The sequence below is a fragment of the Phocoena phocoena genome, chromosome 20 (assembly GCF_963924675.1).
Source record: "Phocoena phocoena chromosome 20, mPhoPho1.1, whole genome shotgun sequence".
Classification (NCBI taxonomy): Eukaryota; Metazoa; Chordata; class Mammalia; order Artiodactyla; family Phocoenidae; genus Phocoena; species Phocoena phocoena.
Genome location: NC_089238.1, coordinates 40,097,128 through 40,110,207, shown reverse-complemented (window position 1 = coordinate 40,110,207; position 13,080 = coordinate 40,097,128). Strand labels below are relative to the sequence as shown.

General features: G+C 36.1%; 1 protein-coding gene across 1 annotated transcript in view; it reads left to right on the top strand.

Annotated features, from left to right (window-relative positions):
- Nucleotides 1-3,347: 3,347 nt before the first annotated feature.
- TERB1 (telomere repeat binding bouquet formation protein 1) overlaps nucleotides 3,348-13,080 on the top strand; it is a 32,171-nt gene continuing 22,438 nt past the window's right edge. Inside the window, exons 1-4 of the mRNA XM_065899504.1 lie at nucleotides 3,348-3,378; nucleotides 9,870-9,980; nucleotides 10,170-10,298; nucleotides 11,998-12,129. Of these exons, the coding sequence (XP_065755576.1) occupies nucleotides 3,348-3,378; nucleotides 9,870-9,980; nucleotides 10,170-10,298; nucleotides 11,998-12,129 (403 nt within the window). The remainder of the gene's footprint in view (nucleotides 3,379-9,869; nucleotides 9,981-10,169; nucleotides 10,299-11,997; nucleotides 12,130-13,080) is intronic.

Genomic DNA, 13,080 nt, shown 5'->3' with positions numbered 1-13,080 from the left:
ACGTTAACGGGGCGGACATTCAGACCCACCCGATGCCCTGCCGGTGAATCGCCCGTGGTGGAGCCGGCCTGGGGTCGCTAACGAGCGGCCACGTCCCTGCAGGAGTTGGAGAACCCTGGTCTAAGAGGGAAGGGCCCGAGGGACCACCTGTGCTCTTCAAAAGGAGTTCCTCCAGCTCTTTAGGTGAGCCAGGTCGTGGTGTTAATGAGTGCAAATGGACGAAACAGGGTGGAGTTAGTCTTCTCTCCCGGGAAAGATGTCTGTCGGTTACCTGTGGAAACTGCGATGAGGTGATGAGGATGAATGCGGAACGGCTGCTCCAGTCTCCTGAGGCCGGGAGTGTTGATGTTGTAGTGAAATGGCTCCTGGTACCCTCAGCCTGTTTCTGGACCTGATCAACTGTTTTTTCTCAATCTAAACTACTGTAACAGAAAGTTTACGTTACATTACTTGCATCTTGGCCGTTTCTCCCTTGCCTATCCTACTTTAGGGGAAAGTTTCCACTTGGTACGAGCCCAAGCTGGGGATCCACTGTCAACAACTTAGTTGTGGCAGATATGGTGGGATTTTCAGCCCTGCCAGCCTTATGCACAGAAAGATGTCATTTATCTTTCAGATATTTTGAGGGTGCTATTTAGATTTCAAAAAGCTTTTCATGTTAACATTTTCTAGGCCACGTAAAAGAGGAATGTTCAGCTCATTTTCTTGCTTAAATTTGAATTTAACAGTAGTGTTTTGGGGAATTGATTGAGCGCAAACTGTAAGTAGGATAGTTTCTTCCTGTTACCTGGAAAAAAAAATCCCTTTTTCCCCCTGTGAGAATACAGTAAATAATTCTGAAATCTTGTTCATGGCAGTCTGCATCTATTCACTAAGTTACTGAAAATACTTAATATGTTTTATTGAGCAGATGATTTTGTTCTTGGGATTATACTATATTTTATACTTTTAAATATAATTTTATAGTTATCCCTCCCTTAGAAGTCATAACTTGTCCTTTGCTGTGGATGTTTTTAAGCATGTAGCAGGTAAATAGATGACTTGTATTAATGCTACTAGATATTTGGCAAACTTTATCTTATTTTACTGTGCAAAGTAACCATTTATTAGAAAACAGTATAAGAAAGACAGACAAAGGGGAACAGAAGGTAGTTTGTGTTGTCAGCTTCAATTTAAAACATATCCCTAAGTATGAAAATTATATTAAAAAGCAGAATAGATTGACTAATTAAAATTAAGGAAATAGTCCTTAAACTCCCTCACAAAGCAAAAACCTCCATGTGTGGTACGTCTTTTCTTTTTAACAGGCTGTTTTTTTTTTTTTTTTTTTTTTTTTTTTTTTTTTTTATTTATGCGGTACGCGGGCCTCTCACCGTTGCGGCCTCTCCCGTTGTGGAGCACAGGCTCCGGACGCGCAGGCTCAGTGGCCATGGCTCACGGGCCCAGCCGCTCCACGGCATGTGGGATCTTCCCGGACCGGGGCACGAACCCGTGTCCCCCGCATCGGCAGGCGGACTCTCAACCACTGCGCCACCAGGGAAGCCCCAACAGGCTGTTTTTTAATCTAGTCTTTTTCCAAATCCTAACCCATTTGCTCAAAGATAATGCAACCTTTAAAAAAGGATGTAAATTTTCCTGTAAATTTTCATTTATATATAGTATAAATGAAACAGACATATAGTATGTCTGTTTATAATATGTCTCCAAATTATATGTAGGAGGCAGTATAACAAGATAAGAGTGTAGCCCTTGCCTCAGATTTTCTTGGTTCCCATTCTAGCTCTGGCACTTACTAGCTGTTTGAACTTGAGCAAATTGTTTACTTTCTCCTCATCTATCTTTATCCTTATAGCTCCCTTGTAGGGTTATTGTAAAGACTAAAAATATAGTATTTATAAGGTTTATAGGGGTTTATAGAGCCTGGTCTATCATTGGGCTTGCTGAACATTAGAAGCTTCTATTATAAAACTTGTGAAAAATGAAAAACAGTGAAATAAAACACCACCAGCTAAAGACAACAAGTGTTAATATGTTGCTCTTTTCCATCTAGTTTTATTTTATGTTTGCCTCTACATAATTGGGGTCATACTGTAGATAAAATTTTGAGTCTTGCTCTTTTGATTACATTGTTTTTTTGTTTTGGCGGTACACAGGCCTCTCACTGTTGTGGCCTCTCCCGTTGCGGAGCACAGGCTCCGGACGCACAGGCTCAGCGGCCATGGTTCACGGACCTACCCACTTTGCGTAATGTGGGATCCTCCCGGACAGGGGCACGAACCTGCGTCCCCCGCATCAGCAGGCGGACTCCCAACCGCTGCACCACCAGGGAAGCCCTTGATTACATTGCAACATAAGCATTTTTCCATACTGTCAAACATTTCAAGTAAATGTCAATATTCTTGTAACAATATCCTGTCCTGTGGATATACTATGATGTACTTACCCATTCCTTTTTAAATGGAATATTTAGGTTAAAAAAAATGACAAAACTAGTAAATATTTGTATATTACTTTATAAAAGATTCTCATATTTATCATTAAATTATTTGTTTGGGAATTTTCAGTTTGAGAGTTAAAATGAAAGAAAGGATAATTAACTATCTCTCTTTAACCACCCAGTGCTTTAGTAAATAAGAATTTTAGAGTTCTGTGAGTCCTGAATTATAGCTCTAAGAAATTAATTGGACTCTGATGTATTTTTCTAAAAAGTCAGTTTAGCATTTTAAAGAATGTGAGAGGCCATATTAGGGTTGCCAGTTATTTTAAAAATTCATCTAATGAATATAAACAGAGGTTTAAGCTTGAAAATAGCCATGAGTTGTTAGAAAAAATTTTAGTATTAAGCTAAGCTTGTGAAGAGAAATGCACATCTAAAGAGTGTGTGCATATTTGTGTTTTAAACCTCTGGTTCATGGAGGAGTGCCCAATCTGAAATCATGGGATAAAACTTTACAGAAAAGAAAATAAGGAAGGAGAACCAGAAGTGGAGCAACTAGATTCAGTCAACCAATCATTCCTGTGTTTGTTTAATAAAATGTGTTGAATGCCTGTAGTACTTGAGTGCGAGGTGCATTTATGTATGTTTTCAAATTTAATTCTTGTAACAACTCTATGAAGTTGGAAATTTATATTTTACAGATGAGGAAACTGAGCCTTAGAGAACTTAAGCATACCTAATACCACACACCTAATAAGTTTCAGATTCAATCTTTGCTCTTCTGGTTTGAGAAAGCTATTCTTTTCCTACCCCTTTGCATATATAATTCTGGAATTCTCAAAATTGATTTAAACTGAGAAAATACCTTTATCTTATAGATGAAATATAAGGTAAAAGAATGCAGACAAGCATGGAAAGTGAGGACACAAAGAAAATACAAGGTGAGAAATTTATGGATCATATATCTGAAATTTGTTTTATAGTGTATTTGTGGGATATACTGCAGATTATCTGACAGGCTTCAGGAAATGAAAGAATTATTCAGCAATTTACATGAATATCTATTAAGCATCTACTCTGTGCCTGTCACACTGACTTCAGGAAACTGACATTCTAATGGGAGATGGCATGTTGATAATTAGAATACCATATGATAGCTGATTTAATGGAGGTATATATAAGAACAGTGGAAACCTGAGAGGACCACCATCAAATTTCAGAGCTGTCCTCAGAAAAATGGAAATTTAATTCATGGGCATAAAGGAGGTTAACCAGAGAGGAAATATTAAAATAGAAAAGGATGGGGAATAGTATTCCCTAATGGACCCCATCACATCAGGGTTTGGCTGAGGAAGAGGACCCTCAAAAAAAGACCGAGAAAAACATTTCAGAAAGGTCGGGAGTGTGGTATTTTGGAAATCAGCCTTAGGAGAATGCTTTGAGAAAGATTATCCAAGAGCCTCAGTGTTAAGTATCACAGATGAAGACTGAAGTATCCACTGGATTTTTCATTTAGGAGGTCTTTTGTTTTATTAATAGTAAATTTAATAGATTTCAGCCAGATTGCAGTATATTGAGGTCTGGGTGGGAAATAGTCTGGAGACAGTATGAATAGCTTACTCTTCTTAAAAGCTTGTCTGAAGATATATGACATTAACTAGAGGGAGGATGTAATGTTAAGGAGTCTTATAAGAGGTATAGAGATAAGAGAATATGTGAAGAGGGAGTGGGGATTATGGAGAGGGAGAAATTGAAGAAACTGGAAAGACGGGATAATTGCTGGAGATGCTCCTCTCAGATCATTTATCACACTATGGGAATTACTTACATCCTCTTCTGTCTCTATCACCAGATTGTGAGTTCCTTGGAATCAGAATCCCTATCTGATACAGAGTAGATGCATAGTAGACATTCAATAAAGATTTGTTAAATGAATATATTTTAAAGAAGGTCATAGGCCTGTAATAGTGCCTTTTGAGTTGTATGCGAGAGAAATACAACTCAAACTAGTTCAAGAAAAAAAAGGAAACGTATCAGTTCATACAACTGGGAAACTCAGAGTTGTGAGGAAATGTTCTCCGAAGGAACCACGAGAAGGAAGAGGGAAATCATTCTGGGCAAGAAAAAAACTATAGTACAGTTGAACCTTGAACAACATGGGTTTGAACTGTGTGGGTCCACTTATATTCAGATTTTTTTTCTGATAGTACTACATGATCTGAGATTGGTTGAATATGAGGATGTGGAACCACAAATATGGAGGGCGGATTACAAATTTTATGTGGGTTTTCAACTGAGTGGAGGGTCGGTGCCCTTAATCCCCGTGTTGTTCATGGGCCAACTGTAGTTGTAGTCATTGCAGGATCCCAAAACATAGGTGAATGTGTTAACCATGAACAGGATGGGAGCTGGATCCTGGTGTGATATTGTAGAGGAAGAGGTAAGAATGGGTGTGGCTGCAGATATTTTTGTAGGAATTCTGTGTTGTGGAAAGTGTCCTGGGAATTCTGTGAAGGCCTAACATCTGTGTCTTTTTGACCGAGAGTTTATTCTAGCATTTATAACCTGCTTTGCCCAGAGAGCAAGGCCGAGACAGAGATGACAAATAATTAATGGCTTATTCTCTGGAATCAGCCCTAAACAACTGACGGGAGCTGATAGATAAATACTCTTCACACTTTGACTGGGATGACTCTGAGACACATGGCTCTACCCTAGCTCCCAGAGTTTCCTGGTGGGGTTGCTTGTGTCTACCTTCCCTTTCTGTTTCATCTTTTCAAAAAAGTACTTGCACTCAAATTTTTGTTTCATGGTCTACTTCTGGGAGGCCTGAAATTAAAACATGAAGTGGAAGAGAAAGAGATGAGGTTTGAAGAGAGCTGAAGATTTGGAGTAGCCATTGAGGAAAATGGGAGAAACAACAGAAGGGAATTGGAGATGGAGCTGACCATGGATGGGGTTGCTGAGTAGAGTTGGGGGGTGTAACCTGGAATGCATACCAAATATTTGCAATGGCATAACTGCTTAATTTTTTTTCCTTTTAGCAATGCCTAAATTTGAGCTGAAAGAGCAGAGAAAAGAAACTGTTTTGAGTCACAATTAGGATTATAAAACATGTTTGGTAGAAGGAGAAGGGGTCCAAGGAATCCTAGCAAGATAATGGTTGAGGTGATGAATCATGGGATCTGGGATGAAGAGGGAAGGAAATGAAACCAAGTCTCTGAGAACATGAGTAAAGTAAGTAGAGATCATAGGGGTCAAGGAGTAAATATAAGAATAAGGAAGTAAGCCAGTTGAAAGAATTAGGAGTAATATTCAGAAAATGAAATAATGGAGTTGAAAATATCAGTGGTAGAGCTGTTCTGACTAATGAATGACAAGAGTCCAGATTTGGCCTTGGAAGTGAATAGCCAAATTTACATACAGTCTGCGACTTACAAAGGAGAGAGACTGTGTCTTTCCCAGCATCCATATCAATCACCCAAAAGAACTGTGACTGGGGCCACTTCAGTCATTAGGTCAACTGCAGAGCATACCAGTAATTAAAAAAATATATATATATGTATACCTACAAATTTATTAAGATGTAATTGACATACCACGTAATTTACTCATTTAAAATATATAGTTCACTTGTTTCACAGTGTTGTACAACCATCACCACAATCAATTTTAGAACATTTTCATCACCCTCAAAGAAACCTGTACCCTTTAGCAGTCACCCCCCCCCCACACACACCCCTGTTAACCCTAGACAACCACTAATCTGTTCTATGTCTCTAAATTTGCCTATTCAGGACATTTTATATAAATGGAATCATATAATATGTGGGCCTTTTTGACCAACTTCTTTCGCTTAGCATAATGTTTTCAAGGATCATCTGTGTTGTCTCAGTATCTTCATTCCTCTTTTTTGTGGAATGATTCCATTGAATGGATATATCATATTTTATTTATCCATTCAAGAGTTGATGGACATTTGGGTCTCCACTCTTTGGCTATTATGAATAGCGCTGCTATGAATATCCATGTATAAGTTTTGGGGTAGACATATGTTTTCATTTCTTTTGGGTATATACCCAGGAGTGGAATTGCTGAATCTATGGTAAATTTATGTTTAACCTTTTGAGGAACTGCTAGACTGTTTACCAAAGCAGCTGTACCATTTTACATTCTCACAGCAATGTATAAGGGTTCCAATTTCTCCAAATCTTTGGTCAGAATGTTAGACTATTTTTGATTATAGCCATCCTAGTGGTTGTGAAGTGGTATCTAATTGTGGCTTTAGTTTGTATTTCCCTAAGAACTAATGATATTGAGCATCTTTTCATATACTTATTGACCATTTGTATATGTTCTTTGGAGAAATGTCTATTTAAATCCTTTGCATGCTTTTTAATTGGGTTGTCTTTTACTGTTGAGTTTTAGGAGTTCCTTATGTATTCTGAACACAAGCTCCTTATTGGATATATCTGATTTGCAGATATTTTCTTTCAGTCTGTGAGTTGTCTTTTAACATTCTTAATGATACCTTTTGAAGCTCAGAAATTTTCAGTTTTAAGTCCAATTTATTGAATTTGCTTTTATTGCTTGTGGTTTTGGTATTGTAAACACTTCAGTTTTTGTTTGCTTGTTTATTTTCTTCAGGAATTATTGAAGGAGCTAGCTTGCATAGCCTGGAGAAGATAAAAACCCAGTTGTAGTTATCAGTAGGTGCTTTGTCTGGGAAGGGAGGGATTATGATAGGAAATAATAAAGTATGAAAAAGAAGTACAGAAGGAATTAAGAAAAGTACATAAAAAGTTTCTGTGCCTAGAATTGAAAATCACCACGCCCCATCAAAAATCCTCTTTGGCTTGTTATTGATGATGAATGGCTTATTGATATCTGTACAGTCACACTAACCTTCTTATGGTTTCTATTAATGTAGAACATGATCAATAAAAGTTTGCTGTTACTCCAAGACAACTCAGTGATAACCTTTGTACTATGATATTTTACTAACAAATTGAGTCATGAATTATTTCATTGAACCAAATTGCCAGTTGAATTTCTGTCAAGAGGAAGACTAATTGATTCACAATAGATCTTAGTTGTTTTTTTTTAGTGTGCTTCTCTATATTTTTTCCTCCTTTCATTCTATATCTTTGAAAACTTTAAATATTAATTCAAGCATTATGTCAAAGTCTATGTACAATTTTATTTAAATCCTTAAAACCAAGACAAGAAATTGTTTAAAGGCTATTGTAAAGAATTTTATAGGAAAATGGAAAATGATTGTCTATTGTTTCCTTTTAGTTGTAAATAAATATGGGTTTTTTTTGTTTTTTTTTGCGGTACGTGGGCCTCTCACCGCTGCAGCCTCTCCCGCTGCGGAGCACAGGCTCCGGACGCTCAGGCCCAGCGGCCACGGCCCACGGGCCCAGGCGCTCCGCGGCACGCGGGATCCTCCTGGACCGGGGCACGAACCCACATCCCCCGCATCGGCAGGCGGACCCCCAACCACTGCGCCACCAGGGAAGCCCGTAAATAAATATTTAAACTTTGTATTTTGATAAATTTTAACATGTATATATACCCAGCATTGTGTAAACATCAGCACAATCAGTATAGTGAACATAGCCTCATGTCCCTTTGTAATACCTCCCTTCTGTGCCTTCCTGGACCTCCTTTCCCCAAGCAACCACTGATGTGCCTTCTGTTACTGTAGACTAGTTTGTGTTTTTTCAATATGTGGAATTGTACAGTATACTATCGTATACTCTTTTTTGTGTGTAGTTTATTTCACTCAGCATAAGTATTTTGAGATTTATCCATGTGGTTGTATGTATGAATAGTTAATTCCTTTTTATCACTAAATAGTATTCCATTGTATGGTTATACCACAACTTCTTTATCCATTCATCTGCTGATGGACATTTCAGTTGTTTACAATTTTTGGTTATTACATATAATGTCACCATGAACATTTGTGTACAAGTCTTTGTATGTACATATATCTCCTTTTATTTTGAGTAAGTACTTAGGAGTAGAATGACTGCATCAAATTTTAGGTGTATGTTTAACAATTTATGAAACTGCTAAACTTTCAAAGTGGTTGTACTATTTTATGTGTCCACCAGCAGTATATGAGAGTTATAGTTCCTTTGTATCCTTGTCAAAATATGTTGTGGTCAGTCTTTTAAATTTTAGTCATTCTAGTGGGCATGTAATAATGTCTCCTTACGGTTTTAATTTGCATTTTCCTAATGATTAATGATGTTGAGCAGCTTTTCATGTGCTTATTTGCTATCTGTGTATCTTTTTTGTCTGTTCAAATCTTTTGTTCATTGTTTTATTGGGTGGTTTGCTCTCGTTGAGTTTTGAAAGGTCTATATGTTTTCTGGATATGTTTTTATCAGATATGTGCTTTACAAGTATTTTCTCCATTTGTGGCTTATCTTCACTTCAGAAAACACTACTTTTATTTTAAAAATTTATTTATTTTATTTATTTTTGGCTGCGTTGGGTCTTTGTTGCTGTGCGCGGGCTTTCTCTAGTTGTGGCGAGTCGGAGCTACTTTTCATTGCGGTGCATGGGCTTCTCACTGTGGTGGCTTCTCTTGTTGCAGAGCATGGGCTCTAGGCGCCCAGGCTTCAGGAGTTGTGGCTTGCGGGCTCTGGAGAGCAGGCTCAGTAGTTGTGGTGCACGGGCTTCGTTGCTTCGTGGCATGTGGGATCTTCCTGAGCCAGGGATCGAACCCGTGTCCCCTGCATTGGCAGGCGGATTCCTAACCACTGTGCCACCAGGGAAGCCCCTAATATAGTGTATTTTCATTTTCATTCAGTTCATTCTAAATAGCAGATATTTAAACCAATGTGGCTTTAATTAAAGAGAATAATATTTGGATTTTCTTTTCATATATTTCATGCAAAGGGAAAATCAAATAATTATGAGAAGTTCATTTCAAGTTATATTATCTAAGGAACATCTTTCTTTTACATATCTTTATTGCTTATTAGATTTTTTAAAATTTTATTTATTTATTTGTTTTTGGCTGTGTTGGGTCTTCGTTTCTGTGCGTGGGCTTTCTCTAGTTTCAATGAGCGTGGGCCACTCTTCATTGCGGCACACGGACCTCACTGTCGCGGCCTCTCTTGTTGCGGAGCACAGGCTCCATACGCGCAGGCTCAGTAGTTGTGTCTCACGGGCCTAGTTGCTCCGCGGCATGTGGGATCTTCCCAGACCAGGGCTCGAACCCGTGTCCCCTGCAATGGCAGGCAGATTCTCAACCACTGCGCCACCAGGGAAGCCCCTGCTTATTAGATTTTAAAATGTAATACATATTATTTAAAAAGCAAATACAAAGATATGTATTTAGAGTGTGAAATTTAAATGGTTAATTTTTGAAAGGAAATGTTTGGTTTAAAATAATGAAATTTTTGTTCTTTAGGAATGAAGACTGACCTGAACTTATTATTGGAGTGTCTGAAGTATCAAATGGACAATGCTTTTTCGCAAAAGGAAGCTCTAGTCACTATTCATTCAATTTGCCAACAAAACAGTAAGACATGATAGTGAATTTTTATTTGTGATTCTAGTTGTTTAGTATTGTGATATATGAAATATGCATAGTTCTTTCTCTTCTACTCAGTTATTTTACATATTATGTTACTGGATTCATGTGATTTATTGTCTTTAAAATAATAATTATAATAAATATTCTTCTTTGTTTTGTCTGAACACTCTACAGGTAATGCAGGTCTTTATTTTCGGGAAATTGGTGGCTTGATGTTTGTAAAAGATCTTGCAAAGTCAAGTGAACATAGTATGGTAAAAGAAGCAGCATTATATACATTAGGAGCTGTTGCAGAACAAAATGGTAAAATAAGAAAACTTTATTTCACTATCCTTTAATCATTGTGTTATACTTAAACTACTAAAAAATAATTTTAGAGTTCAATTCCTTTTTTACATGTCTGGGTAGTTTTTTACAGGTATTTTATTTAAATTAATGCATACCAAAGATTTTATTTATCTTATTAACTAATGAGGGAACGAGTAAAATGTTACAACTGTTTCAAAAGTAATGGCAAAAAACAATACTATAGGCATTTGGGAAAGCTGAAATTTAGGAATAGGCACATAACTGCTCAGTGTCTGCAGGTTAGAAATCAATGTTCTACTCGTCGAAATGTTTTGCATTTCTGTGGACAAGAATAACTTGCATTAATACCAGTTTTCTACAATTTACAGAGTTATAAAATAGCCCAAAGACAGTAAAAGACAAATAATCTAGAGGGGTGTGCTAGACAGGACATTCAGTAATTGTTATCATCCATTTCAAAATCTTTCACAATTTTTCTGGCCATTAGTTGAAAACATTTTTTTTACTTTGTCTTTTACTATGCTTTTTTTTTTGCCATATGAATGTTTTTTATTTTTATAAAAATAAAATTCATCATTCTTTCTCTTTTTTGCTTTTGGATTTTGAATCATAAGAAAATTTTCCATACTCCCAGATTACAGGGGAATCCACCCATGTTTTCTTTTGGTACTTGTATGATTTTATTTTTTAGTTATACATGTTTTATTCTTTTTGAATTTTCCTGGGATATGATGTGATGAAGTTTCCAGTTTTATCTTTTTTTAATATGGCAATCCAGCTATCCCAACACTTCTTATTAAAAGTAGATCTTTTTCACATTGATTTGAGATGCTACCATTATCACTTAATGAGTCTATTTCTAGTTTTTCTATTCTGTTCATTATCTATATATCCAGGTACTTGAATCAGAATATGAAGATAACTTACAGCCATCTTATATGTGGATAAATATGCTTTCTGTATGGCCAACAAAAACATGTTTCTGTAGCATACCTGAAATGAGGTTAAATCTAAACTATCAGTTTGTCAAATAACTTTATATTCTTATATTTTCAACCGTTAAATATTTCTTCACCACTTGTTGAGAACCAAGCTGTGTGCTAGGCATTGGGGATAAATAAGACATTGCCTTTGCCTTTGAAAGTGTCTAAAAGCTGTTCTAGACACTGGATATATGTGTTCAAATTATTTTTTAAAAATTCTGCTTATTGCATGATTATCACCAAAAAGCCTCTCCTGTCGTGTAGGTATCATTTTTGTCTTTGGGAAAGATATTTTTATATCTAGAAAAGTCTTTAAAAATACCACAAGTATCATTTGTCCTTCTTTTCTAAAGCAGGTTTCTGAATTTTCTTAAATTTTTCTTTGGCTATGTTTTGTTACTTATCATCAATTTTTTGGTCATGTTTTATTTTAAATTTTTGTTCAGTTAGGCTTTTATTGGAAATTCTGTGAGATTGCAATACATGTTTTAGAACCTAGATCAACTACTTCTGATTAAAATATTGCTTCTTTGGTCTGTTAATTGAGTAAGCACATAAGTTTGTCAGAATTTGTTTTATGACTAATAAATGTCAGTGAAATGAGAATTGGTTGAGAATTGTCCATATGGCAATTTTATATTTTGTTCAGCATATTTTAAAACTTGTCTGTGCTAATACATAGAAATTAAAATTATTTTTTCATATTTCAGTTTACTGTCAGCAGACTTTGTGCACTTCAGAATTGTTTGAAGACTTAACTTGGTTCTTATCTAACAATGATTCAAACACAAATTTGAAAAGAATGTCTGTCTATGTTATTTTGGTTCTAGTTTCAAATAATAGTAAGTACATTCTCTTATGTTATGGAAATATTTTTAAAATAATAGATTGGAACAGTCATTATTAGTCCTTTTATTCTAGTCTTTATGTCAGTACCTTTTTTAATTTTACTAACTTCTGAGAACTACGGCTTTAAAGAAAAGAGAATTAATAGCATGCATTTAATTGTTTGATATTTATTAATTTAGTATTTTAAAAAATACTAAAGTGATTTGCATTATTTAATTAACATTGAAAAGAAACAGCTTTAAAAGGAAAAGGGAAGCATTTAATGAATTAGTTTGGTTGATTTTCCACTGAATTGGCCATTTAATTATCATTGTATTTAAGATCATTTTATCAGTCAGCAATGGTGTTAAATTTCATGTAGCTCTTGGCGAAAGTTTTACTTTGTTTTTGTTGTTTTAGTTTTTATTTTGGAACAATCTTAGATTTACAGAAAAGTTGCAAGGGTAGTGTATAGAGTGTTCCTGTATACCTATTGCCCAGGCTAAGGTTATTTTTTTAACATTGCTTATTTAAATCTTCAAATTGTTAGAAATTTTATATGCATTTTAAATGCTTCTAGATTTTATTTTTTCTATTTTTATGTTCTGAATTAATTTTTTTTCTATTTTGGGGCGTATTTTGGTATTGTAACACAGAACCATGCAAAATAAGTGTTTTGCAATTTTTAGAGGAAATTTGAATACTATCATTCTCTAAACGTAAGTAATGTATTTTCCGTAATAATCTTGATTACAGATTTTTACCTACTGTAATTCTGTATTGTACTTTATAATACTTTAAAGTGACTGAAAGTTATTTATTAAAAATACTACTGGGCTTCCCTGGTGGTGCAGTGGTTGAGAGTCCGCCTGCCAATGCAGGGGACACGGGTTCGTGCCCCGGTCCGGGAAGATCCCACATGCCGCGGAGCGGCTGGACCCTTGAGCCATGGCCGCTGGGCCTGC